A 25,532-nucleotide genomic window follows, 5' to 3' on the forward strand; every position below is an offset into this window, starting at 1 on the left:
TGTCTCTGTGCACATGTATACAGTATAGTGTGTGTCATGTGCATGTGTATGTAGTACAGTGTGTGTTTGTGTGCAAGGTGTGTGCATATGCATGCAATATGATATAGTGTGTTTGTGTGCACATGTATGTGGTGTGGCGTAGGTGTGCATCTATGTAGTATAGTGTGTGCATGCATGTAGTGTGGTGTGTCGTGCTGATGTGCACATGCATGACATGCTATGTCTGTGAGTGGGTTGTGCATACATGTATGGAGTATGTGTGTGGTGTGTTTCATGCACATGTGTGTATGATGGTGTGCATGTATGTACTGTGGTATGCATCTTGTACATGTATGCTGTGTGTGCATGCATGTAGTATGGTATGTATCATGGGCACATGTGTGTAATGTGTGTGCATGCACATAGTGTGGTGTGTGTCATGAGCACGTATGTTGCATGATGTGTACGTGCAGGTATGGTGTGTATCATGGGCATGTGTGTAATGTGTGTGCATGCCTGTAGTATGTGTCATGAGCACGTATGTTGCATGGTGTGTGTACATGCATGTGGTGTGGTGTGTATCATGGGCACATGTGTGTAATATGGTGTGTCCGTGCATGTAGTATGGTGTGTGTTGTGGCCATGTTACATGGTGCACATACATGTGTGTTGTATGGTGTGTGTAGCATGCCTGTGTGTGAACTACAGTGTGTGCATGTTTGTGGTGTAGTAAGTGCATGCACGTATGTAGTGTGTTATGTGTCACGGGCACATGTGTGTAGCATGGAGTGTGTGTAGCATGCATGTGTGTGCAGTGTGGTGTGTGCATGTATGTGGTGTGTGTGCATGCATGTGGTATGTGTCATAGACACGTGTGTAGCATGGTGTATGTGTAGCATGCATGTGTGTGCAATGTGGTATGTGTGCATGCATGTAGTGTGTTACATGTCACGTGCACAGGAGTGTATCACAGTGTGTGTAGCATGCATGTGTGTGCAGAGTGGTGTGTGTGCATGTGTGTGCAGTGTGTGTAGCATGCATGTGTGTGCAGTGTGGTGTGTGCATGTATGTGGTATGTGTGCATGCATGTAGTCTGTTATGTGTCACGGGCACAAGAGTGTATCATGGTGTGTGTGTAGCATGCATGTGTGTGCAGTGTGTTGTGTGCATGTATGTGGTGTGTGCATGCATGCATGTAGTGTGTTACGTGTCATGGGTACACGTGTGTAGCATGGTGCGTGTCTGCAGCGCTGGATTGATTCTCAGTCTTTGGGTGAGAACAAGGCTTTCAGTGGGTGGTACTTTTTATGTTTTAATGTTCACAATGAAACGTTTTAAACATACAGAAAAGAGAGAATAAGAACAGCACACGCGAAGTCACATTAGCGAAACTACAGCAAGTTTCAAGAAATAGACTTTCCACCCAGCCTCAGAAATGACCCACAACTGACTGGGCTCAGATTTGCCTCTAAAAGATCAGGCCCGTCTTAACATGTAACCACAAAGCCTCGGCCACACTTGGAAACGTTCACAGCCACTCCCAGCCTGGGTGGGTGTGGACTGAGGGTTCGGGTCCCCCCTCCGCCGCCCAAATCTTGCTCTTCCAGCCATTTCCCTGCGGGATCTGAGTGGGATCCACACACCTGGCTGCCTCCATACCTCCTGAGTTTCGTATGACCCCACACCCCTGCCTCTCTTCCTTATGGTTTTTGTTGAAGAAAACCTGGTTTGTCTCTGAGGCCAAGTCCAGGGTAGTCAGGGGCTGTTGGACTCAGGTTCCTACCAGGGCCCATCGAGGGCGTGTGGCCTCTGCTCCCCGACAGCCGTCAGTGGCCGCCACGAATCCTTGGAGCCGCCATGGTAGTCCTTGCCTCAGTTTGTGAGCAGGGCTCCCACTGTCAGGAGAGCCACCCTCATTGACACCAGGCAGCCGCAGCAGACAGTCCCTGCGGACAGGGAGGTGGCAGGCTCGACTCCTTCTCTTCATCCACCCGTTTTCAAAGCAGCGAGTGCATCCAGTGTCCTCCAGCGCTAACCAGTGAGCTTGGTTTTATGATTTTATGAATTTAAGATTCACACGTCTTTGATGGGATTTGGTCCATTCTGCTGATGCCAACTGAAGCTCAGAAGGCGCCCCGGTCCTTGGCACCCAGCTCTGCTGGGCTCCGACCCACTTCCTGGTGTGGCAGGATGCTCCAGCCCCTTCTGTGGGGTTCCTGTCCCAAATCTGCTCAGCCATTTGTCTGCAGAGCCCTGGCCAGCGAGGCCCTGTCTGGGCCCAGGCGGCCCTGGGAGCCCCCGGTGCGTGTTCATGGTGCCCTCCTGAGGCCCGGGCTGCGACGGATGCGCCGTGCTGAGTGCTGCAGCCAGCACTTCTCTGAACCGGTCACCTCAGGTCCACCGGAAGTGCTTCCCAGGGCCACGAAGAGCCTCCCAGGCTGACCCAGACCCTGACCCAAGGATCTCTGGCAGAGCAGAGGAGGGGCTTCCTGAAGTGAGACTCGGGAGAGTGGAACCCACTTGCTACCCGCTAGAGAGGGGCCTTTTCAATTTGGAGAAAAACTTTAACCAGTGCTGAACCGAAGCCCGTTTGGCTTGAGTGCATTTGCTCAGGAATCGCATCTCGAGGGGGTTTTTGCGTCCACTTCCCGCGGGTGGCCAGGCCCTGTCCCCACTTGAGGCAAGAGCCACCGGGATGCCCATCGTGAGTGCAGGCGCCGTGGGAGCTACAGGCTCATACCACACTGAGGCCTGGAGCAGGAAGCTGCATCGTCCACCTCCTCGACCTGGCTCCCCGTCGCCCTGTGGCCCGAGGTGTGATCATTTCATGCCTGATCAGCCTCCCTCTGGCCTGTTCCCCTCCACTGATGGCCGAGCCCAGCCAGGCAGGGCCACTTGGTGCTCCCAGGACAGCCTCCAGGTTCTCTGGCCCACAGGCCTGGAGATCAGGCCCAACCCTCCCTTCCTCTGCCAGACGCCTGCCCACGGTCCAGCCTTATCCCGCTGCCCTGGGGCCTCTGATGTCCTTGTTTCCTGAAAGGGGCCTTCCTTAACAACACAACCTCCAGGGAACTCACTCAAACAGCTGCTCTTAGCCGGCAGCTCAAATACTGCAGTTTCTCAGATTCCGGCACAGTCTTCCCACAGAAAGCTGGCGGCTTCATCAAATACTGCAGCTTCTGATTCCAGCACAGTTTCCCACAGGAATCTGTTTCTCCGTGTGTCGCCATCTCCTGACCCCGCCGGTGGTACACAGCTGTGCTTCCCTCCTTCAGGGCGCACCGCCCTTCAGGCCAGAAGCTTCCAGAAGGCAGAAATGCTGAGCTCCCTGCAGCAATGCAAGGCGGGCCCAGTACGGCTCTGCACCTTGAGGGCCGACTGCGTCCTCTGGGCTCCGAGGGGCCACTCTCCCGCGGCCATGCAGAGACCCGGAGATCTGAGGCTCCGCGGCTGCAAGGACAGCGTCTCGGGGCAGGAGTCGTCCTTCCTCACGGTGCCAGCCAGAGGGTACTCTCCAACTTCACACCCCAGAGAGTGAGGCTGCAAACGGATTAGGTCTGGATTTAAAATTATAAAAATATTAGCAGAAACAAAGGAAAGCTGACCCTGTCGCCTTGGGGTGGAGAACATCCTCCTACAAAGCTGCTGAACACAAACAGGTTGGATTCCACACGTTAGAGCGTAGAGCTCTGGAATGTGAGAAGACGCATAAACAACGTCAGAAGCCGGCAACAGACGCAGCAAGCGTGTGCGGCGACCAGGCTGAGGCGAGCCCTGATGTGCACAGGCACCCAGCAGCCCCACCTCAGCGGAGAAAGCACAGTCCTTGCATGGGGATTTAGAGGAAAAAATTAAAACTGTGAGTCAATACAAACAGATGCTTGGTCTCATTCATAATTACAAAAATGCAAATTAACTCGACGAGTGAGTTTCCCCTAACAGATTGGCAAAGCTGCAGAGACTGGTGCTTCGGCTGTGGCTGGTGAGTAAACCGGTCAGTCATTTATCAGGACGGTTTGTCACAGCTGTCAGAATTGTAAGTGGATGTGACCTGGGACCCAGCATCCCCCTTCCTGGAATTGAGGCTTCACACACCTGACGTGGCTGCACTGACATCACACGGGGCCCCCACTGACGCCACACGGGGCCCCCACCGACGTCACACGGGGCCCCCACCGAAGCGTCAGTCATGACAACAGAACATGAGAAGCACCCACAGCGGCATCAGAGCAGAGGGGTGGACCCTGTGTGCCCAAACACGCATGTCACAGGTCCCCCAGGGAGGCGGATCCCAGCCTGGGCACAAAAGTGTGGCAGGTCCCCCCAGGATGGCACAGGAGACCCCAGGAGTTGGCAGCAGAGCAGCCATTGGGGCTCCTGGCCCAAGGTGCAAAGGGGCGGTGGTTGTGGCCAGTGCCAGGCGAGCCGTGAGGGGACGGGGAGGTGCCAGGTCCCCTACCAGAGGCACGTGCACAGCAGGGAGTCTGTGGGGATGGCCAGTGGCCGGGGGCCTGGCTGGTGTGCCAGGTGGGCTGCCCCAGGGCACCAGGAAGGGCACAGGAGGGAGGGAGTAGAGGAGAAGCTGAAACCAGCCTGCGGGGAGGCAGGGCCAGGCATGGGGCAGAGAAGGTCAGTCTGGGTTCCTGACCTGGAAGGAGATTCATGCCGTGAAAAACCCAGGATGCAGGGCAGAGTGCAGCTCGGGAGAGAGAAGAGATGCGTGTCCGGCTGCCTGTGTGTGCTGGGTGTGCACGTATGTGTCTGCATGTGTGCCCATGTCTAGACTGTGAAGCCCCAGGACCGTCCACACACACACACACACACACACACACACACACGCCAGACTGTGGAAGTGGAGCCGTCTGCGAGGTGCCGTTCATGCCCCAGAGAAGAAAGTGTGGGGTGCTGCGTGCTCCTGGTTTCTTCGTGACACTTTCTGTCTTGCTCAAATAAGACATCTCAGGAGAAAAAGGAGTTTGAGGCAGAATTGGATGAGCTTGGTGATGGTGGTTGGAGCTGGGCTCAGGTGGAGTCAGGGGCCCTGGGATCTGGCTGGGTCCCTGCAGCCTGACCCTGAGACAGACCCTGACAGAGAGGGGGGGTCGGCCAGGATGACCAGCTGGCCTGGGGCCCCGGGATGCAGGGCTTTCTGTGAAGACTGGACGCTCCCTGGTCACCCTGGACCTCACGACGGAATGGAGAGGCAGGTCTCAGGGTTCTGTGACGACATCTCGAGACCACTCAGGGAGACGCCTGGGGCCAGGGCAGCCCAGGACACAGGTGCATGTCCACTCAGCCAGCCCAGGACACAGGTGCATGTCCACTCAGCCAGCCCAGGACGCAGGTGCGTGTCCACTCAGCCAGCCCAGGACGCAGGTGCGTGTCCACTCAGCCAGCCCAGGACGCAGGTGCGTGTCCACTCAGCCAGCCCAGGACGCGGGTGCGTGTCCACTCAGCCAGCCCAGGACGCGGGTGCGTGTCCACTCAGCCAGCCCAGGACGCGGGTGCGTGTCCACTCAGCCAGCCCAGGACGCGGGTGCGTGTCCACTCAGCCAGCCCAGGACGCGGGTGCGTGTCCACTCAGCCAGCCCAGGACGCGGGTGCGTGTCCACTCAGCCAGCCCAGGACGCGGGTGCGTGTCCACTCAGCCAGCCAGGACTAGAGTGGACACTGAGGGACACTTGGGGACCCCAGACTCCCCTCGGGAGGGGAGCACAGGTGCGGGGGCAGAGCAGGCCCTGGGTCAGGTCCCAGCTCCACACATGAGCTGTGTGACCTGCGACGTGGCCCTGGGCAGGTTCCTGAGCCGCCCCGGGTTCTGCTGCTGCTTGTGGGGAAGGCACACGCAGCCGTCCTGGGAAGAAGCATCCAGGCCTGCGGTGCGGCTATGTCCAGGGCGGACTTTGTGCAGAGCCCACGTTCTCAGGCAAGGGAGGAAAACCCAGACTTTCAAACAAAAAGAAAAACCCATCTTTGCTTCTACTGAAATCCAGTTTTTGAAGTTTTGAAGTTTTTGACCTAAACACTGAAAGGCTTCGCCCTTGAGAGACGCGGCAGCGGGAGGAGTCTGTGCCCCTCAAGGCTACTGTGGGCAGGAAGCCCAGAGGGGTGGGGCCATGAGCCAGCACAGAGCCAGGCCCAAATGCATGGGTGGCGTGGGCGCGAGTGGCGTGGGTGCAGGTGGCGAGGCCATGGGTGGCATGGGCGTGGGCAGTGTGGGCACAGGTGGCAAGGGCGTGGGTGGCGTGAGCGCAAGTGGTGTGGGCAGTGTGGGTACAAGTGGCGAGGGTGTGGGCGGCATGGGTGCGGGTGCTGCTTCCCCTCAGGGGAATCTCCACGATGCCTGAAACTCGAGCTCCTGGCCCGGAAAAGCGGTGGCCACGGTCGGGGTGGCACACACGCACAGACCCCAGAGCTGATGGCCCGTCATGCCCACAGGCGCACATCTACTCCCTGGGGGCCACACGGAAGGCCGCCGTCAAGTACGTGGCAGAGCCCACACTGGAACTCAGGCTGAGCCAAGACCTCGAGGCGCTGCTGAGCCGGATGCAGGCGGAGGACCCCGGGGACCGGCCAGACCTCGAGGTAAGTGAGGCTGCCCTGGGCCGCCCAGGTTGTGACCCTGACCTCACAGGCCCAGACACCATGTGCTCACCCCACACACGCCCGGCAGCCTCCCCTGGGTTCCATGACCACAGTCCAATGGCATTTTGCTTAAAGGAGGACTTGGTTTTTTATTGTCCGTTTTTGATATAAAAGGTCTTGCTTGTGACAAGCCTCCCGGTTCTCTGCAACCTGGATGTGCTGCCTTTTCATACTAGAAAATTGGCAAGACAGGCGCAGGCAGGCTGTGGGGACTGTCCCCAGGTCACCTTCAAAGGATCCGGCCCTGTTGGGTGGGCGGCCACGGGAGATGGCCCCTCCTCCGAGCCTTCCTGTCTGAGGCACTCACGTCCCCAGAGCATCATCGCACTGTGTGAAGAGAAGCTGCAGCTCACGTCCTCCTGCCGCGTGTGCCGGAGCCTCTCTGCCGTGGGGAGGAGGGTCCTCTCCATCGAGTCCTTCGGAGCACTGCAGGGTGAGCTCTTGAACCCATACACATGCATCCTTGTGCGTGCACATATACCTGTGTACCCTGTATACACACGTGCACACGCATGCACACACGCTGCACACACCCATGCACACACACACGCTGCACACACCCATGCGCAGACACACTGCACACACACCCATGCACACACCCATGCACAGACACACTGCACACATCCATGCACACACCCATGCACACACTGCGTGCACACCCATGCACACACACTGCACACACACCCTGCACACACACCCATGCACACACACACTGCACACACACTCATGCACACACACACGCTATACACACCCATACACCCTGCACACACACCCTGCACACACACCCATGCGCACACACACTGCACACACACATGCACACACCCACTCATGCATTCATATAGATCACACGCACTCGTGTACTCACACAGCCACACACAAGCGTTCAAATAGATCACATGTGCCCCGTACACACATATTCACACTTGCTCACAGTCACATGCAAACTCAGACACGCCTGTTCACATTGCACACGCCCACACCAGAATGCACACATTACATGCCCGCTATCATGCCTACCACGTCCACTGTCTCACACGTGGTCAAACACGCGAACATGCTGGTCCTGTGCACACACCCGTTTCCACACTCTCATGTGTATTGATTGTGCCAGCCTTGCAGGCACCCATGCAGGCAGAGGTGACTCTGGGTCAGCTTCAGAAGTCCGTGGCATTGGTGCCGGGCACATGGGTGTTAGTCTCACAGGCATTTACATAAACGAACGCGTTGATGTGTCACAGCTGATTTTCACCTGCCCCCACCACGGGTGCCAGGCGGGTGCGTTACAGAGCTGCGACCGAAGCATTTGGGGTATTCGTGGCTCACGCGGATTCTGGCATCTCTCAGGCCACCTTTGAACAGAGGCCGTGTCTGTGGGGCCTCAGGAGGGTGGCCGGGGGGCACCGTCCCGAGGAGCCTCACGGTGGCCGGCAGGGCCCTCCCTGCCGAGTGAGCACGTTTGCAGCTCAGGGTTTGCGCTGCTGCGGGAGGGGCGCAGTGTGGAGCAGGCAGTTTGTGCAGTGTGGAGTAGGCAGAACAGAGACACGCACGGCAGAGAGAGAGCAATGCCGTGTGTGGGAGGCGGCCACTGACGGCTGTAGCCACATCAGGTTCTTCCTGTGGGGACTCACGTGTGTAATCCTCGTGGAAAACGACATGCCTTTGGGTGAGATAATTCGACAGTCCCCGGCTCCCATAGGAAGCCCCAGCAGGAAGCCCCACCTGGCCTGGGGAGAGGCAGCCCCAGCCTCTAGTTAGCCAGGATGATGTGATGAGTGGGGCAGGTGAGGAAGGCGGGAGCCTCCTCCTGTGAGAGCCTGCAGTGGGGTCTGTGGTCAGGGGAGGGGAGGGGAGCGGCGCCCAGCAGCCGAGAGAGCCTGTGCTGCGGTCTGTGATGGGGGAGGGAGGGGAGGGGTGCCTAGTGGTCGTCCAGCGGTGGTGAGAGCCTGCACTGGGGTCTGTGGTCAGGGGAGGGGAGGGGAGGGGAGGGGAGGGGCGCCCAGCAGCCGTGAGAGCCTGCGCTGGGGTCTGTGATTGGGGGAGGGGAGAGGAGAGGGGGAGGGGAGGGGAGAGGAGGGGAGGGGAGGGGAGGGGCGCCCAGCAGCGGTGAGAACCTGTGCTGGGGTCTGTGATGGGGGAGGAGAGGGGAGGGGAGGGGTGTCCAGCGGTGGTGAGAGCCTGCACTGGGGTCTGTGGTCAGGGGAGGGGAGGGGAGGGGAGGGGAGGGGAGGGGCGCCCAGCAGCCGTGAGAGCCTGCACTGGGGTCTGTGGTCAGGGGAGGGGAGGGGAGGGGAGGGGAGGGGCGCCCAGCAGCGGTGAGAACCTGTGCTGGGGTCTGTGATGGGGGAGGAGAGGGGAGGGGAGGGGTGTCCAGCGGTGGTGAGAGCCTGCGCTGGGGTCTGTGATGGGGGAGGAGAGGGGAGGGGAGGGGAGAGGTGGGAGGAGAGGGGCAGGAGGGGTGCCCAGCTGTGACCACGTCTTGCTTGTGCCCAGATGTCAGCGAGAGCAGCTGGCGGGAGAGGCCTGTCCCAGGAAACGCTGGGCCCAGGAGGCCACCTGGGAACCCCAGCGCTGACCCGGAGGTTCTACCGGCCCCCAAAGGCTCAGAGTCTGAGGCCAGCCGGGGCCCCAGAACCTCCCCAACCAAGGTTCTGCTGTCCACCCCGGTGAGAAATGGCGAGAGCCACAGCCGGGAGGAGCTGGCCAGCCTTGTCCTGGATGCCGAGCGCACCCTCGGGGACCTGGACAGAGACGCCCTCAGGAGGAGCCACCTGCGGAAAGTGCAGACATTCCCCAGGCTGCAGTCCGACAGCCCCGAGGCCACCCCCTGCCTGCCGCTGACCCTCGGGAAAAGCCAGCTGCCCATATCGGAATTATTCCCTCCGGACCCCAGGAAGGCCTTTCTGGACAGGAAAAATGGCCTTTCTAGCTTCCAGGCTCAGCCCAAATGCAGGCTGTGGCCGGAGTAGGAGCTGGAACACCAGCTGGGAGGGGTTCCCTGTGCAGGCCGCAGCGCGGACAGGGGCCCTGGGGCGCCCGGCAGTCCAGGACAGCCCGAGACTTCACACCCGAGTCCGGGGCCAGCAGACGCCAGACCCCCAGCCTGCCCTGCACACCCTCGAGATGCTAGCGGTGAAGCCCAGACTCCTGGGGACGATGAGAGAATTCCGGAAGGAGCCAGGCAGCTGGAAAGCGCAGCCGCAGAGCAGGTGGGTGGCCGGGTCTGGCCGGGTCTTGTGTGTGGGCGGAGAGTCAGTGGTCAGTGAGTCCGGGCTGGGCCTCTCCACAGCCACAAACGCTTTAATGCAGGGAATTAACCTTCACCCTCGCTCCATAATTAAGACATTTTTGTTGAGCTGCCCCGTTTCTGAAGGAAGCTGTGGCTGCGGCTGGGGATGCCGTCACCCAGGCATGGCCTCTCGGGTGGACATTTGCCTCAGGATGACCCAGAAGGCAGCCGCCGCCTCAGCCTGGCCCAGGCTCCTCGCTCCTCGCACAGCCCTGCACGGCCGTCCCGAGGGTTAATTTTCTTCCGGGAAGCAAGGCCAGCAGCCCCGGCTCCATGACGTCATGTCAGGGGCTGTCTCCCCGGTCCTGACGCTCACAGCCTTCCTCATCTTCCTGTTCCGATGGTTTTAAAAGTTAGAAACCAAAGCTGTGGGCTGAGCTTGCTCATCTGTGGGGCTTGGTGGTGTCGGTGCTGGGCCACCTCCACGGCCTCCACAGGGACACTGGGATCTGGAGCAGCTGCCCGGACGTGGCATCTGTGCAGGATGGGGCCTCCCCAGCCCAGTGCTGCCCCTGGTCAGCTGCTGCTCGTGAGGATGGAGGATGCTACTGGAGCCAGTGTTCTGGGGGGCCTGGCCTGTCGGCCCCTCTGTCCAGCTGAAGACACTTGGGCCAAGGCCTGGCCAAGGGCATTGCCCTCCTTGGCTCCTCGGTGAGCCACCCCCAGCTGTGTCCCTGTGAGCAACTCAGGGCAAGGACACCTGAAGCCAGTGGCCCACACGCAAGTCCGTCTGCCAGGCAGCGCCTGGCCCGGGAATGGGGATGCCCTCAAGCCACCTGTCCCACCAGGCCTTGTTGACCTGAAGGACAAGAGCAGGTCATTCTGTGGCTCGGGCTTTTCTGCATATCCTGAGCACGTGTGCCCCGTCACCCTCTACCACCCTCCCACTGCTCTCCCTGGCAGCACGCCGTCCCACACAGGGCACACGGAGGCACAGGGTGGCTGAGCCACCTGGCAGAGGGTGGACTTTGGTCCCAGCTGTCCATGGGGCCTTGGAGTGGAGAGTGGCCTCCCAGGCTGAACGCATGCCTGGTGTCAGGGTGTGTGTGTGCGTGAGAAAATGCACCCAACAAAAGCCACCACTTTCACCCTCTGCAAGAGCCCAGCTCAGTGGCACCGTGTGTGTTCACGCTGTTGCACAGCTGTCCCCCCACCAGCCCACACGAAACCCCAACCCCCCAGCCCGGCCCCTGCACCCCAGCCCGCCCTCCGCCTCCTTGAGCTCCGTCCAAGGGACCTCGTGGGAGTGGGATGGACAGTTCTTTGTGTCTGGTCTCTTCACTGAGCCCACTGTCTGCACAGTTCCTCCCCGGGGCAGCCTGCGTGAGAACGCTCCCCGTCCCGAGGCCAAGCGCCATCCACACTGCCCCTGCATCCGTCCGTGGATGCCTGGGTGCTCCGTGCATTGGCTGTTTCGAGCCGTGCTGCTGCGAACATGGGCGTGCACATATGCGTGAGCCCTGCCCTCAGTTCCTCGGGGAATGTGGCCACGTGGAACTGCTGTCACCTGGGAGGTGTATGTCGAGCTTTTTGAGGAATGGCAGCACTGTGGTCTGCAGTGGCTGCACCATGGGACGTTTCCATCCACAGGGCCAAGGGCCCCAGTCTCCCCACGCCCCCCACATGCTGGGTTTGACTTGGGACCTCCCCAGCCCTTCTGTCAGGTGTGGAGCGGAGTGGGCCTCGCCCTGGCCTGTTCCCCCGGTCATGTCTCTGCAGGCAGCGGGCCCCGGCAAGCGGTGTCCACACTGACCTCACCGCTCTCCTGTCCACAGTGGGTGTCCCTGCAGGACCTCCTGTCCCAGCTGGGCCGGCCCTTCCGGGAGTACGAGCTGTGGGCCCTGTGCCTGGCCTGCCTCCGCGCACTACAGATGCACCCCAAGCACCCAAGTGATGCATCCCCTCGCCGTCCCATCGCCCCTCCGTCCTGTTCCCCCGCCATCCCATCGCCCCGCCGTCCTGTCCCCCTGCCGTCCCATCGCCCCTCCGTCCTGTCCCCCCGCCGTCCCATCGCCCCTCCGTCCTGTCCCCCCGCCGTCCCATCCCCCTGCTGTTCCATCCCCCCACCGTCCCATGCGTACTTGGCCCCCACCTGAGCCAAGGGACCCAGGGGCAGCCAGTACGGTGTCTCTGGTGAACGGAGCAGGCGGCTCCCATCTGGAGCACCGTGGAGGTGCCTGCTGGGTTGCAGCACCAAGGGAGGTGTGGGGACAGATGCCTGCAAGGCGGGCCTTGAAACCGGTGACCCTGTCCTAAAGAGGAACGGGGACCTTGCCATGGCCCACACATTCTCAACACAGTGACGTTGTCCCCAGGGAGGCAGCAGTTGGCTGTGGAGTGGGGAGGGAATCTTCAGCATTGTACTGGTCTGCCCCGTCAGAGCCCAGCCCTACCAGACATCAGGGCAGACAGATGGTGCGTCTGTGACGTAAAAACACCCTGAGGGTGATGAGGGCAGCATCTAAAAGGGCTGGGGGAGAGGCCATGGGAGACACACCTGGCTCCAGTGTCCGTCCGCCGTGGGCCCAGAGCTGGGGGAGAGGCCATGGGAGACACACCTGGCTCCAGTGTCCGTCCACTGTGGGCCCATGGCTGCCCCGTGGGCCCTGACCCGGGACAGGAACTGCAATGCAGGGGCTTCGGCTGAGGAGCTGTTGCCTGTGTTCTCCCTGCTGCCCAGCTCCCTTTCGGCCACAGTTGTGCTGCTGCAGCCACTGTGTGGGCTGGGGCAGTGTTACCCACAGGGAGGGCCAGGAGGGGCAGCTCCAAGGACCCCAGGGGCTGGGGGCAGGCCGTGTGCGTGCCCTGGCAGGTGCGTGCCCGTGCCATGGGGAGGCTGGGGGTCTGCGCAGCCTGACCGAGGCTCTGCAGCTCCTTCCCCCCTGCCAACCCCAAGTGCAGGGCAGCACGCATGCCCGCCCTGACCCAAGCTCTGCCACAGCCTGCCTGTGTCTGGACTCCGTGCTGGTTGCTGAGGACGGGGCTGTGCTCTTCCAGCCACCCCCTGCCAACGGTGAATGTGTGGGGTCCCCCTCAGGCCGAGTCCAGCACCGGCTCGCCAGGGGTGAGGAAAGCTCAGCCGGGTTTTCTCTCTTAGGTCCCTATGACTCGTTCTTTCTGGCTCCCGAGCTGGTGGAGGAGAGGCTGGTAACTGAAAAGGTACCTGGGGCCTCCTCACCCTTCCCCAGCCCTGCCCTCAGCCCTCGGGGGTGCCACGTCCCCCATCTGTCCAGCAGCCCCTCGTCAGGACTCAAGGGAGTCAGGGCAGCCCTTCCTGGCCAGGCGGCCACAGGCAGTGTCTGCCAGCAGGGCCGTGGCTCTGGCCGGTGCACTAGGACCGGGCTCAGCGTGGACAGCACTAGTCATGTGCCCTAGAGCTCACGAGAACTGAGGGCTCAGCGTCCAGGGATGTGCATAAGGTGCCTGTGAAACAAGAGCATTATTAAAATTTAAATTATACAAATTTAAATACAATTAAATAAATTACATTCAAAATCAAGGTAGAACTTCCACTCAGGAAGGATAGAAATGTGTACTTCCCCGCTCCTCCCACCAAGGAGGAGCACTAAGCACCCTGCACTAAGCACCCTGCACTAAACACCCTACAATAAACACCCTACACTAAACACCCTGCACTAAGCACCTTGCACTAAGCACCCTGCACTAAACACCCTACACTAAACACCCTGCACTAAGCACCCTGCACTAAACAAACACCCTGCAGTAAGCACCTTGCAATAACCACCCTGCACTAAGCACCCTGCACACTGTGCAAAAAACAAGCACCAGGCCACCTGCAGGAGGAGAAGGCAGCTGGCAAGGGGCCTCTGGACCAAGGAACAAGGCAGCCGTGAGTGGCCTGGATTTTCTTTCTGCCTCATATATTGAGACTTGGATGTAAAGAAGCCAGAGACTGGGAAAAACCAGTGGGCACACACACACTAAAAGCTGTGCTTTTTCATCTTCTGGGGATGTTGTCTAGAGAACTCGGAATGGTCCACCATTTGCCAAACCATTGAAGGCTTTCCTGCAATCTAGTCTGTAATGAAAAGAGGCTGTCGCGAACCCCAGCAGTAGATGGTTCACCTTTACACCAAGAAGGCTGGGAAAGCGCCACAATCTGCAGGTGGCCCAGGCCGACCTCAGAGGGTTGGTGCTGTGAGACCTGAAGCTCTTACGAGATTTCTCAAACAAAAATCGCGTCCATGAGGCTGCAGTGGCTCTGGGTGTGTGTTCCTGTAGGATCTAGCATCTTTCCTCTTCAAGGAACAAAAATCGCTGGGAAAGTGTTGAGGCACAAGCACAGAGTCAGAAAACTAAAGAAAAATATGAAGCTTTTTTGAGTAATAAAAAAGAATTTAAGCCCCAACAGGCCAGACACGGTGACTCATGCCTGTAATTCCAGCAATTTGGGAGGCCAAGGCAGGCAGATCACTTTAGTCCAGGAGTTTGAGACCAGCCTGGGCAACATGGCGAAACCCCATCTCTACTAAAAATAGCCAGGTGTGGTGGCGCATGCCTGTAATCCCAGCCAGGTGTGGTGGCACACGCCTGTAATCCCAGCTACTCAGGAGGCTGAGGTGGGAGGATTGTTTGAACCCAGGGGGTTGCAGTGAGCTAAGATCATGCTACTACACTCCAGCCTGGATGACAGAGCGAGACCCTGTCTCAAAAAAAAACCAAATACCCCAACAGGGCCAGGTGTGGTGGCTCACGCCTGTAATCCCAGCACTCTGGGAGGCCGAGGCAGGCGGATCACCTGACGTTAGGAGTTCAAGACACCCTGGCCAACATGGTGAAACCACATCTCTACTAAAAATAAAATTATCCAGGGGTGTTGGTGTGTGCCTATAATCCCAGCTACTTGGGAGGCTGAAGCAGGAAAATCGCTTGAACCCAGGAGGCAGAGGTTGCAGTGAGCAAAGATGATGCCACTGCACTCCAGCCTGAGTGACAGAGCAAGACTCAGTCTCAAAAAAATAAGTAATAAAATAAATGCCCCAAAAAAAGCCTGGGTCTGTAATCAGAGGACCAGGGAGAACCAGGATGCGCTTATACTCCCTGCTGTGCACCAGCCAAACCCCACGGGAGCACTGTGTCCCTGCCCAGCAAGGGCCGAGCCTGGAGCCTGGACTCATCCTTGTGAGACTGCAGAGAAGTGCCCAGTGCCTGCCCTGGCCCCAGGTGGCCTCAGAGAAAGTGAGCAGGAGCCAGGACCTTCCTTCCCTGCAGCCTACCCTGCAAGGACAACTGGAAAACATGGCTGAAAGGAATCGGAGACTGCACAAGCAAGTGGAAACGCATCCCATGCTCACAGATGGGCAGGATCAGTGTTGGTAAAGTGGCTACACTGCCCAAAGCAATCCGCAGAGTCGATGCTATTGCTATCAAACTACCAATGTCATTTTTCACAGAATTAGAGGAAACTATTCTAAAATTCATATGGAACCAAAAAAGAGCTGAAATAGCCAAAGCAATTTTAAGTGAAAAGAACAAAGCCAGAGGCATCACGTTACCCAACTTCAAACTATACTACAAGGCCACAATAACGCAAACAGCATGGCACTGGTAGAAAAACAGACACATAAACCAATGGAAGAGAACAGAGAGCCCAGAAATAAGGCTGCACACCTACAACCATCTGATCTTTGACAGAGCTGACAAAATCAAGCAATGGGGAAAGGACTCATGATACCAAGAATCAGGAAGATGTCAAACTGAATGAAAAAAGGCAACCAATAGATACCAACCTGGAGATGACAGAAATGTTAAAAATGACTTTAAAATTTTTAAAGCAACCATCATAAAATGCTTCGTTGGGCAATTGCAAACATGCTTGAAACAAGTGAAAAAGTCTCAGCAAAGAAATAGAAAGTTTCAACAAAGAAATAGAAAATGAAAAGAAAAAGCTAATGGAAATTTTAGAACTGATTTTTTTAAAAACTCAACGAATGGGCTTAAAAGCAGAATAGAGAGAGCAGAGGAAAGAATTGGTGAAATGGAGACAGAACAATAGAAATTACACAGTTTGGACAACAAAGAGAAAATAGACAAAAAAAACTGAACAGAGACTGAGAAGCTTGTGGGACTATAAAAAAAGATCTAATATCCATGTCATCAAAATCCTGGAAAGAGAAGAGAAGGAGGGTGGGGCATAAAAAGTACTCAAAGAAATAATGACTGAAAACTTCCGAATTATGGCAAGACTTATAAAGCTACAGATTTACAAAGGTGAGAAAACCCCAAACGTGATCAATGCAAAGAAATCCACACCAGGACATATCATAGTCAAACCTCTGAATACTAACCCTCCCCTCTCCAAAACAATAAAAGTAAAAAAAAGAAGAGAGAGAAACAGCAACTTACATATATACATATGGGGGGAAACAGCTCAAATGATCAGATTTCTCATCAGTAATTGTAGAGGAAGTGCATAGCATCTTTTTAAGTGCTGAAAGAACTTTCAACCCAGAAACCTATTTCCAGAAAACATATCCTTCAGAAATTAAGGAAACAGGCTGGATGCAGTGGCTCAGGCCTGTAATCCCAACACTTTGGGAGGCCAAGGCAGATGGATCACCTGAGGTCAGGAATTTGAGACCAACCTGGCCAAGATGGTGAAACCCCGTCTCTACTAAAAATACAAAAATTAGCTGGGTGTGGTGGTGGGTGCCTGTAACAATCCCAGCTACTTGGAGGCTGAGGCAGGAGAATCACTGGAACCTGGGAGGCAGAGGCTGCAGTGAGCCCAGATAGAGCCATTGCACTCCAGCCAGGGCGACAAGAGTGAGACCCTGTCTCTTAAAAAAATAAAGGAGGAAGAAGGAAGAAAGAAGAGAAGGGAGGAAGAAGAGCAAGAAGAAGGAAAAAGGAGAAGGAAGGAGGAGAAGAAGAAGAAGAAAGGAAGAAGATTGACAGAGTAATGTTTAGAAACACGACCTAACCATGTACTGTCTACCAGAAACTCACTTCAAATAAAACAATGTAAGTAGGTTTCAAGTTAAAGGAGTTAGAAAAGATACATTATGAAAATGATAAAAAGAAAGCAGAAGTGACTGCATTAATATCAGGTAAAGTGTACTTCAGAGCAAAGAAAATTACCAGAGACAAAGAGGGACATTATATAACAATAAAGGGTCAATCCACCAAGAAGACATAGCAATCCTAAATGTATATGCGCCACATAACAGAGCTGCAGAATATGTGAAGCAAAACTGATGGAATTAATGGAGAAACAGATGAATCCACAATTATGGTTAGAGATTTCAGTTTCCCTCTCTCAACACTTGATAGAACAGTCAAGCTGTAAACCAGTAAAAATATGAAGGAACTGAACACCACCAGCAATCAACAGGGTTGGGTCAACATTTAAAGGACACTCCACCCAACAACAGCAGAATCCACATTCTTCTTAGCTGCTCACTGACTCTACACCAAGCTAGACCAAATCCTGGGCCATAATGCAAACCTCAACACATTTAAAAGAATTTAAGTCATACAAATATGTTATCTGACCACAGTAACAAAAATAAAAGGGAAATTTTCCAAACACTTGGAAACGAAAGAACACATTCTAAATACTCTATGTGTCAAAGAAGAAGTTTCAAGGAAATTTTAAAAACATACAGAACGGAGTGAAAATGAAAATGCAACAGATGGTATACCAAGATTTTTGTGCCAATGGCGATGTGCTGGCTAAGATACTGGACTATAGTTTTGCAAGCTGCCACTGTTGAGGAAACTGGATACAAAGTACATGAGCTCTCTCTATATTATTTCTTAAAACTATGTCAATCGACAGTTATCACAAAATAAAACGTTAATTTTTTAAAAGTGTAGCAAGTGCTCAAAATGGGTAATTTCCTACTTATCTGACTCTAGTTGGCTGTTACTGTGCTCACAGGGCTGTCTGCGTCTGCTGTGCCTGGATGGTGGGAACTCTATAAAGGGGAGCTTCCTCTTCCCAGCTCCACACTCAAGGGCACTGTGTTGGTAGCCGGAAGTCAGCCACGTGGGAGTACTTACACCAGGGAAAGCAGCCAGCGCTACAAATGTCTTGTTCTGTTGACTCTCTGGACTTAACTGAAGTGATGGAGAGCACGTGGATAATGTGATTAAACTTAAAAGTGTGTCATGTCTGTAGCCGCTCCATTGCGGATAGCCCGAAAGATGGAGGACATGGTCTTCCAATATCCACCACGATCATCTGATTCAGCAAAGACGTCGCTCAGAGCAGTGCCCTGAATTCCAGCATGGGTCTCTCCTGTTTCACTTCCATCTCATTTACTGAAATGAATGAAAGCATCAACCAACACTCATGTTGGAAGCACCTGTGTATTGCGGTGGACCGCAGATGAATGTCAGTAAAAATCAATGAAAGCCTTCAGTGAGAATCGACAGGCTCTGTGGATCTTACAAAAAGTGCATGAAACAGTGCGCTGTGCATCCTTTCCGTCCGCAACGGGCCGAATGAACTCAGTTTGCACAAAAAGTGTGTGAAACGGTGCGCTGTGCATCCTTTCCGTCCGCAACGGGCTGAATGAACTCAGTTTGCACAAAAAGTGTGTGAAACGGTGCGCTGTGCGTCCTTTCCGTCTGCAACGGGCCGAATGAACTCAGTTTGCACATAGGCGGTGCAGTCGCTCGGAGAGCCGGTTGTTAGCCATGTAGCAGCACAGCACCGGGAGGGGGGCTCCCGGGAGCGGGGTCTGTGAGGTGGGAACTGTGCCAGCCAGTTCTCCTCAGACCCTCGAGCTGCTGCCTTCGTGAGGAGGGCGGAAGGCGGGAAAGTCCAGTTGAGGCTTCCAACCCTCAGGTGTTTTAAAACACGGACAGAACCACAGGGGAGAGTTCGACCGGCAGGTTCCTGGACCATGACCTGGAGGCAGATGTGGGGGTCCAGGGTGGGGCCCGACAGATGCTGAGGAGGGTTCCTGAGGAGAGGCCCTCTGTGGGGGCAGTGCCTGGGTGCCCCTCAGGGTGCCTGACGTGGGCAGGTCTGCTGGGCACAGTGGCCCACAGCCCTGCAGTCACCACCACTGTTCTGTCCCCACCCGCCCAGGCCTCTGTGTACTGTGTGGCCGCCGTCCTGTGGACCGCAGCCAAGTTCAGTGTCCCCCGCAACCACAAGCTGGCCCTGCCACGCAGGCTCAAGACCCTCCTCCTGGACATGGCCAGGCACAGCACCCCGGAGCGGCCGTCCGCGGCCGAGGCCATCAAGGTAACCACACCGCTGTCATAGTCCCAGCCCAGGGTCTAAGGACTGTGGGCAGTGGCCACCCTCAGTGAGCTGGAGGTGGAGGAGCACAGGCTGCCAGTGTGCAGGTGATGAGGCCACCAGCTCTGTTTCCAGGTCCTTGTTTCTAGACGTCAGCCAGGTGATGAGGCCACCAGCTCTGTTTCTAGTCCTTATTTCTAGACATCAGCCCGGCCATCACATGGGGAAGGGAGTGGGTTTTGCGTCATGGCCACATCCATGCGGGCGGACAGCATGGGGGTCTCTGCTGCTCCCCACCACGGCCATTCCTCCTGTGGAGCCTGCTCTCTCCAACTTGTCCAAGAAGCCAAGGCAGGGGCAAGGGGTGTCCTGTGACCACGTACAGACCCCTGCTCTTAGGCCCTGCTGGAGGGGAGCAGAGAGAGGCCTCCACACCCCACCCCCCACCCTGAACCCCCACCTCCTCTGAGGATCCCACCAGCCCCGCCCCTCCCTGCCTGATCTCCCTGCTGGACTCAGGCTTTGGGGCTGGGTTCTAACACACTCCTGCTGGGACCTGCGCCCACCCCCAGCAGTTGGAGCTGAGCCGTGTGTGGGTGATCAGGAGGACCTCCTGGGGAGGAGCCGAGCCGTGTGTGGGTGATCAGGAGGACCTCCTGGAGAGGAGCCGTGTCTGGAGGAGCGGAGACGGCCATGGAGCTGGGGACCTGGGCCCAGCCATCTCCGCCTCAACTGCTCTGTGGCCTTGGGTGGGTCGCTCAGACCCTCTGGGCCTCTCAGGCCTCCTCTGCCATGGGAGGATGAGATCTAGAAATGGCTGGATGTCCGCTAAGCAGTGAAAGCAGATTTTATTTGGTGACTACCGAGAGCCAAGGAAGCTGAGCTCAGTTCCCACATGCACAAGGCCTGGGCTTATAAAGGGAGAACAGGAGTGGCCGGGGGCAGCGGGTACGGGGCTCAGGTGAACGTGACCAAGGGCTGCTAGTGTCCAGGCGCCGAGGCCACCAGGTCTGTGGCCAACGTTGGGTTTGGGATTCTGCCTTGCAGACAGCCTGGCGGCCAAGGGATTCTGCCTCCCAGAGAGCCTGGTGGACAGTGGCTGACTGTGAGCCCTTTTCAGGAAATGCTCTAAGAAAGGCTCGTCCTGGGCCTGTTGTCAGGTGTCGATGAGAACAAACAGGAAACCCTCCTGGCAGCCCTGAGCTTTTTCAGATGGGGACCCAGCGACATGGGGACGGTCGCAGCCGTAGCTGAGGCCTGTCGGGACGTGTGAACCGTCTCCTCCCTCCAGGTGTGCGGCAGCTACCTCCTGCAGCGAGGCATGGACAGCCGGAAAATCCTCGCCCACCTCAGGGCTTCCACTCGCCAGGTGGGGCGGGGCTAGAACAGCTGGGCCGCCTCCTCCCCCACTGCCCTTAGCTTCCTCCCACCCGCATGCGCTTGCCCCTGCCTGGCCGCCTCTGGCAGCCCCACACCCAGGTCTGCTGACCACCGAGCTGTGGGCGGGTGCGTCTGGGGGTGCGGGTGCATCTGGGGATGCGGGGGACACTGGGGTTCTATCTCCTGAAGGCCCCACAGTGGCCCCCAGGGAACCAGATCAGGATTGGGGCAGGGTCCTAAGGATGGCCGCCCAGCACCCACCCCGGGCACAGAGAGCTTTGGGAGTGTGGGCCCTGAGTCTCGCCTGGTGCCGGCGTCTCCCACTCCCCGGAACCCACGGAAACCTGGTTGGATTGGGAGGCAAAAGGGCCCCAAAGGCTCCCTCTCCAGGCAGAGCTCAGGCCGTGCGGCCGCCACACCCAGCTCCTCCCCATCAGGAAGCTCCACCGCACCAGCGGGCGGGTGGGGGGTGCCCCGTGGGTGTTGCCGGTGCTGGCGGAGTTCCATGGTCACCTGGCCCAGGGCTGTCACCTCCTCCCCAGGTGTACCAGGAGGAAGAGACCATCAGCCTCCAAAACGCCTTCTCAGTGGTTGAACTGAAGCCAAGTGTGGCACCAGTCCCAGAGCCCAGCCCAGGTGGAGGCCCTGACCAGCCCCTGCTGCCCCACTGGCCCCTGCACCCCACACCACAGCTGCCACCTTTGCATGGACAGACACAGCCGGGCACCTCCCGGAAACCCGGGCAGCAAGTCTAGAGCTCGGCCAGCGTGGCCAATGCAGCCCAGCCTGCCTGCCCCTGCCAGCCCCCATCTCTCCCAAAACTCCCGGTCCCTCAGGCCCCAGTTCCAGGTTCTCACTCCCATCTCCCAGCAGCTGGCCCTCCCAAGCCCACATCTGGAGACCCCCCCTGCCAGGGTCCACACAGAGCCCACCCACCCCTGTACTGAGCCCTCCTCAGCAGGCCCTTCCAAGCCACCTGGTGAGGCCTGGTCTTTCTGGCCTGTCCCCGCCTCCTGGCCCTCCCCCCAGCACCAGCCACACCCACCCTCCCATTCCAGGGCCAGGCCGGGCACAGAGGAAGCCGCTGGGGACATGCGGGAGGGGACGTGGCAGCCGCACACCGGGTGGGATGAGCCGGTGGTGTGGCACGTGCTGGGGCCACTCCGCCCGCCCGCACCCTCAGCCCCCTGGGTCCCCAGGCTTCCTGCCGGTGAACAGCGACACCAGGCTTGTGGCTGTGCCAGGGCTGGTGCCCAGCCAGTGCCCCTGCTGTGAAGAAGCCACCCAGCTGCCTGCAGCGTTCACCTCCGAGGCCACGCACTTCAAGCCCATCGTCCTCGCGCAGGACGCAGTTATGGCCAGGTGAGCTTCGTCCCCACACCCGGGAGCTGCTGGGTCCTGGGCATGGGCAGCCCCTCCTGAGCTCCGCTCCTCCCGTAGGGACCAGCCTGCCTTGGCCCAGGAGGAGTCCCAGGAGAGGGGCAGCCAGAGAGAGGGAGACGGTGAGGAGAAGCTCTCCCCAGAGGCCCTCGCCAGGTCCCCCAGCCTGAAGACACCTGATGGGCCGGCGCCTGGTCCAGGGTCCCAGGGAGCAGCCCCAGAGCTTCCTGGGGAGTCAGCGCAGCGTGACCCAGCCCAGGGCTGCCCCTGCCCTCCACCCCGGGCCCCAGCAAACCAGCCAGAGGAGGCCTCATCGGCAGCTCCCAGCTCTCCAGTCCCCTCCCCGCCCATGAAGGCATCTGCGCTGCCTGAAAGGCCAGGGCCATCTGGGCAGGCCCCACCTGGAGTCACTTCTGGGGGTCTCAGGCCCGACACCCTGGGGCCCACCACAGCCCACCATGGCCCACGCCACCCGCCCAAGCCTCCCCGGAGCAAGGCCACCGAGCGCCCGGGCCAGGACCCAGAGGGCCCCAGGGCCACCCCTGCCGGGGAACGTGATGACCAGAGCCCAGACAGTGTCGCAGAGAGGCCACGGCCCGCAGACCGGAGGCCGTCTGCCCTGCATGGACACCTCACCAATCCCAGGGAGGACGGCCTGCCCGTCGCTAAAGGAGGCCACACGCCTCATCCAGGAGGAATTTGCCTTCGATGGCTACCTGGACAATGGGCTGGAGGCTCTGATCATGGGTACGTGGGGGCTGCAGATGCCCCAGAGGAGGCCTGGGCCTGGGAGAGCCCCACAGGGGACTCAGGGCCACCCCACACCCACCCCCCAGCCCCGCAGCCGAGATCAGCCACGAGGAATCCAGACAAGCAGCCTTGCCACCATCTCACTTGTCTCCATCGTTTTGCAAAACCAGGGGAGTACATCTTCGCCTTGAAAGATCTCACCTTTGCCACTTTCTGTGGCGCCATTTCTGAGAAGTTCTGCGACCTGTACTGGGATGAGAAGTTGCTGCAGAACCTCTTTAGAGTGGTGAACGGGCAGGCGTCGCCCTCCCCAAGGTGGGTGCCCAGGTTGGCCCTGCTTCCCCCCGCCCCGGACGCCCACTGTGCTCGGGCTCTGCTGTCCCGACGCGGCCCAGCCTTCCCCTCCCAACCCTCGGCTTCTGTCTGGCTGCCGTCTCCAGGGGGCCACCCTTGGTGGAGCTGGGGTGGGGGGTCCCAGCAGCCCCTCCTGGGCCTGACATCGACCCACAGCCCCTCGTGGGCCTGACGCTGACCCACAGCTTTCCCATCGGGCCTAAGTTTCTTCTGGAGGAAGAAAGGGCTTGTAGGGAATATGAGGCAGGGGCTCTCCGGGAGGCTGCAGGGGGCCTGGGCAGTGGTGGCCACAGGGCTTCCTGCTCAGAGGGACCAGTGTGAGGGCCCCAAGGAGGAGAGGAGACTCCCAAACAGGCGGCCCCAGACCCTGCAGGGCCCAGCACTGAGCCGTGTTGGGTGAAGCAGCAGCCACCCCACATTGCCTTGCTCACAGCTCCATGCAGTGCTGGCAGCCCGGGCAGCTCCTGCGCCTGTGTGTGGCGTAAACTCACAGCTGTGAACAAGTGCACCCACCCCAGTCCCGGCCTCCTCAGCCCCGCAGCCCTGAGAGGCTGCTCCAGAGCCCCCCAGGGACCCCAAGCAGTGAATGATCCAGGGATCCCATTGGCTGCTATGCCCCTTAGTGACCGGGAGGGTGAGCTCCTGCTGCCTCCATTGAGGGCTCCGCATGGCGGTGTGGGCCTGTGGGCCTGGCCCTGTGGAGACTGAGCCTCCTCCCAGTGGGCAGGGGTGGAGACGTGGGGATGGCCACCTGACCTGCATTCTTGCTGTCAGCACGGTTGAGGACACTGGGTCACAGCTCGAGGGCAGCCAGAGCCCCCGCTCCCCGTCCAGCAGGAGGCCCTCGCTGCACCCCCTGGGTAAGTGCTGGGCAGGCCCCGCGGCAGGAGCTCTGCAGGCTCCTCCTGTGTGCTCTGCAGGCTCCTCCTCTGTGCTCTACAGTTCAGGGGGCACCCCGGGGTCCTGGCAGCCTCGGACTGCGCGGCTCTGGCGGCACTGCCTTTGCCCCACGGGTGCCCCAGCCAAAGGCCGTCCTCTCCTGGGGGTGAGCAGGAACCCAGGGCCTTGGAGGTGAGGGGTCCTCTGTCACCAGTCACTGGGACAGTGGGAGCCGCCAGGAGCCAGGCGGGATCCCCTCTCCAAGCAGAGGCGGGCCTGTGAGCCCGGGGCTTTGGTAACAAGGCAGAAGCAGCTGCCGAAAGACCCTGGGGCTGGGCTCCTGGCTCGTTAGCCCCGGGCTCCCAAGGCACATGAATGCCAGGCTGGGAAAGTCCCAGCGTCCGGCCAGCAGACTCGGTGTTAGGGACAAGGTGGTGGCAGTAGTCACCCTCAGGCTGTCCATGGTCATGGCCAGGTTTGGTGATGGACCCAGTTCCTATTACAACAAGTCGGAGACCAGGCAGGCAGACTGGGGCATGAGGCCTGTGCACTCCTGGATGGCAGGAAAGCCAGGGACAGAGCTGGGGACCACTTTTTAAATTCCAGAAGAAAAGAGGAGAGCGTGAGGGGGCAGAGGGACACAGTGCTGATAGTGGAGTCAGCGAGGACAGGGCCCGGCCCCACCCCAGGCCGAGTAAGTTTGGAACCAGTGAGGGCCCAGAGAGGGGCTCCATCTGGGGAGAGGCCTCTCGCTGTAACCCGGCCCGTGCGGCAGTTCAGGGTCCAGCATCTCCCCGGCACTGGGAGGCGGCAGTGCCTCGGGGGTGCCTGTGGTGGGTGCAAGAGAGAAGGGCGTCGGGCACGAAGGCACCACCAGCCTCCCATTAAAGCCTGCCCGGGCTCCGCCCACAGGAACTGCTATCCATGTAACCCGTGTCTCTTTCTTTCAAGGAAAAGAGAAGCCAGCCATGGCCAGGACCAGCAGCAGCACCTTGGTGTCGGATGTGGACTCGGAGGCACTCTCCCGGGGAAACTTCGAGGTGGGGTTTCGGCCTCAGAGGTCCGTAAAAGCCGAGAGAGCGCAACAGCCTGAGGTTGGCGAGGACAGACGGCCAGCTGGTGGGGCTTCGGACGCGGAGGCAGTGACCCGACTGGCCAGGTCCAAGGGGGGCATCCCGGCCCTGTCCCCTGGCCCAGCCGGATTCCAGAGCTGCAGCCCCGGCTGGTGCAGTGCCTTCTACGAGGCCGACTGCTTCGGGGCCGACGTCCACAACTACGTGAAGGACCTGGGGCGGCAGCAGGTGGACGGGGCCCTGCCCAACGCCCAGAGCCCGGTGAGTCCCAGGCCTCGGCACTGCAGGGTGGTGCAGGGGCCTCCTTCCAGCAGGGCTTCCCGGTCACTGCAGGTGACAGATGGCACCGTGTACCCAGAGCCCCTACCAGGATGACACTGTGGTCCTGGTGCCCCCACCCCGTGGCCGTCAAAATGGTCAGGGCCCCCTCCCCGGGCTGAGCTCCACGTCGGGGCAGGCTCGTCTGCACGGGTGCTCCTGGTGGCTCCAGGTCTGGGGGCACGGAAGGGCTTTTCTCTCATGGTTGCTGGGGCGACGGGTTCACAGGAGGCCCCTCCATGCTCGTGACCCGGTTGCGTTTGGCCGTGTC

At 58.7% G+C, this 25,532-nt stretch overlaps 1 protein-coding gene across 1 annotated transcript in view; it reads left to right on the plus strand.

The window, feature by feature from the left end:
• The window catches only part of LOC140708587 (kinase non-catalytic C-lobe domain-containing protein 1-like), a 49,392-nt gene that overhangs the window by 20,832 nt on the left and 3,028 nt on the right, over positions 1 to 25,532 (plus strand). Inside the window, 14 exon segments of the mRNA XM_073008720.1 lie at positions 6,418 to 6,564; positions 6,940 to 7,057; positions 9,115 to 9,830; positions 11,686 to 11,800; positions 13,008 to 13,069; positions 18,972 to 19,130; positions 20,419 to 20,496; positions 21,050 to 21,143; positions 21,707 to 21,869; positions 21,948 to 22,496; positions 22,498 to 22,634; positions 22,808 to 22,952; positions 23,766 to 23,851; positions 24,822 to 25,204. Of these exon segments, the coding sequence (XP_072864821.1) occupies positions 6,418 to 6,564; positions 6,940 to 7,057; positions 9,115 to 9,830; positions 11,686 to 11,800; positions 13,008 to 13,069; positions 18,972 to 19,130; positions 20,419 to 20,496; positions 21,050 to 21,143; positions 21,707 to 21,869; positions 21,948 to 22,496; positions 22,498 to 22,634; positions 22,808 to 22,952; positions 23,766 to 23,851; positions 24,822 to 25,204 (2,952 nt within the window).

The sequence above is a fragment of the Chlorocebus sabaeus genome, chromosome 21 (genome assembly GCF_047675955.1).
Source record: "Chlorocebus sabaeus isolate Y175 chromosome 21, mChlSab1.0.hap1, whole genome shotgun sequence".
NCBI classification, from domain to species: Eukaryota; Metazoa; Chordata; class Mammalia; order Primates; family Cercopithecidae; genus Chlorocebus; species Chlorocebus sabaeus.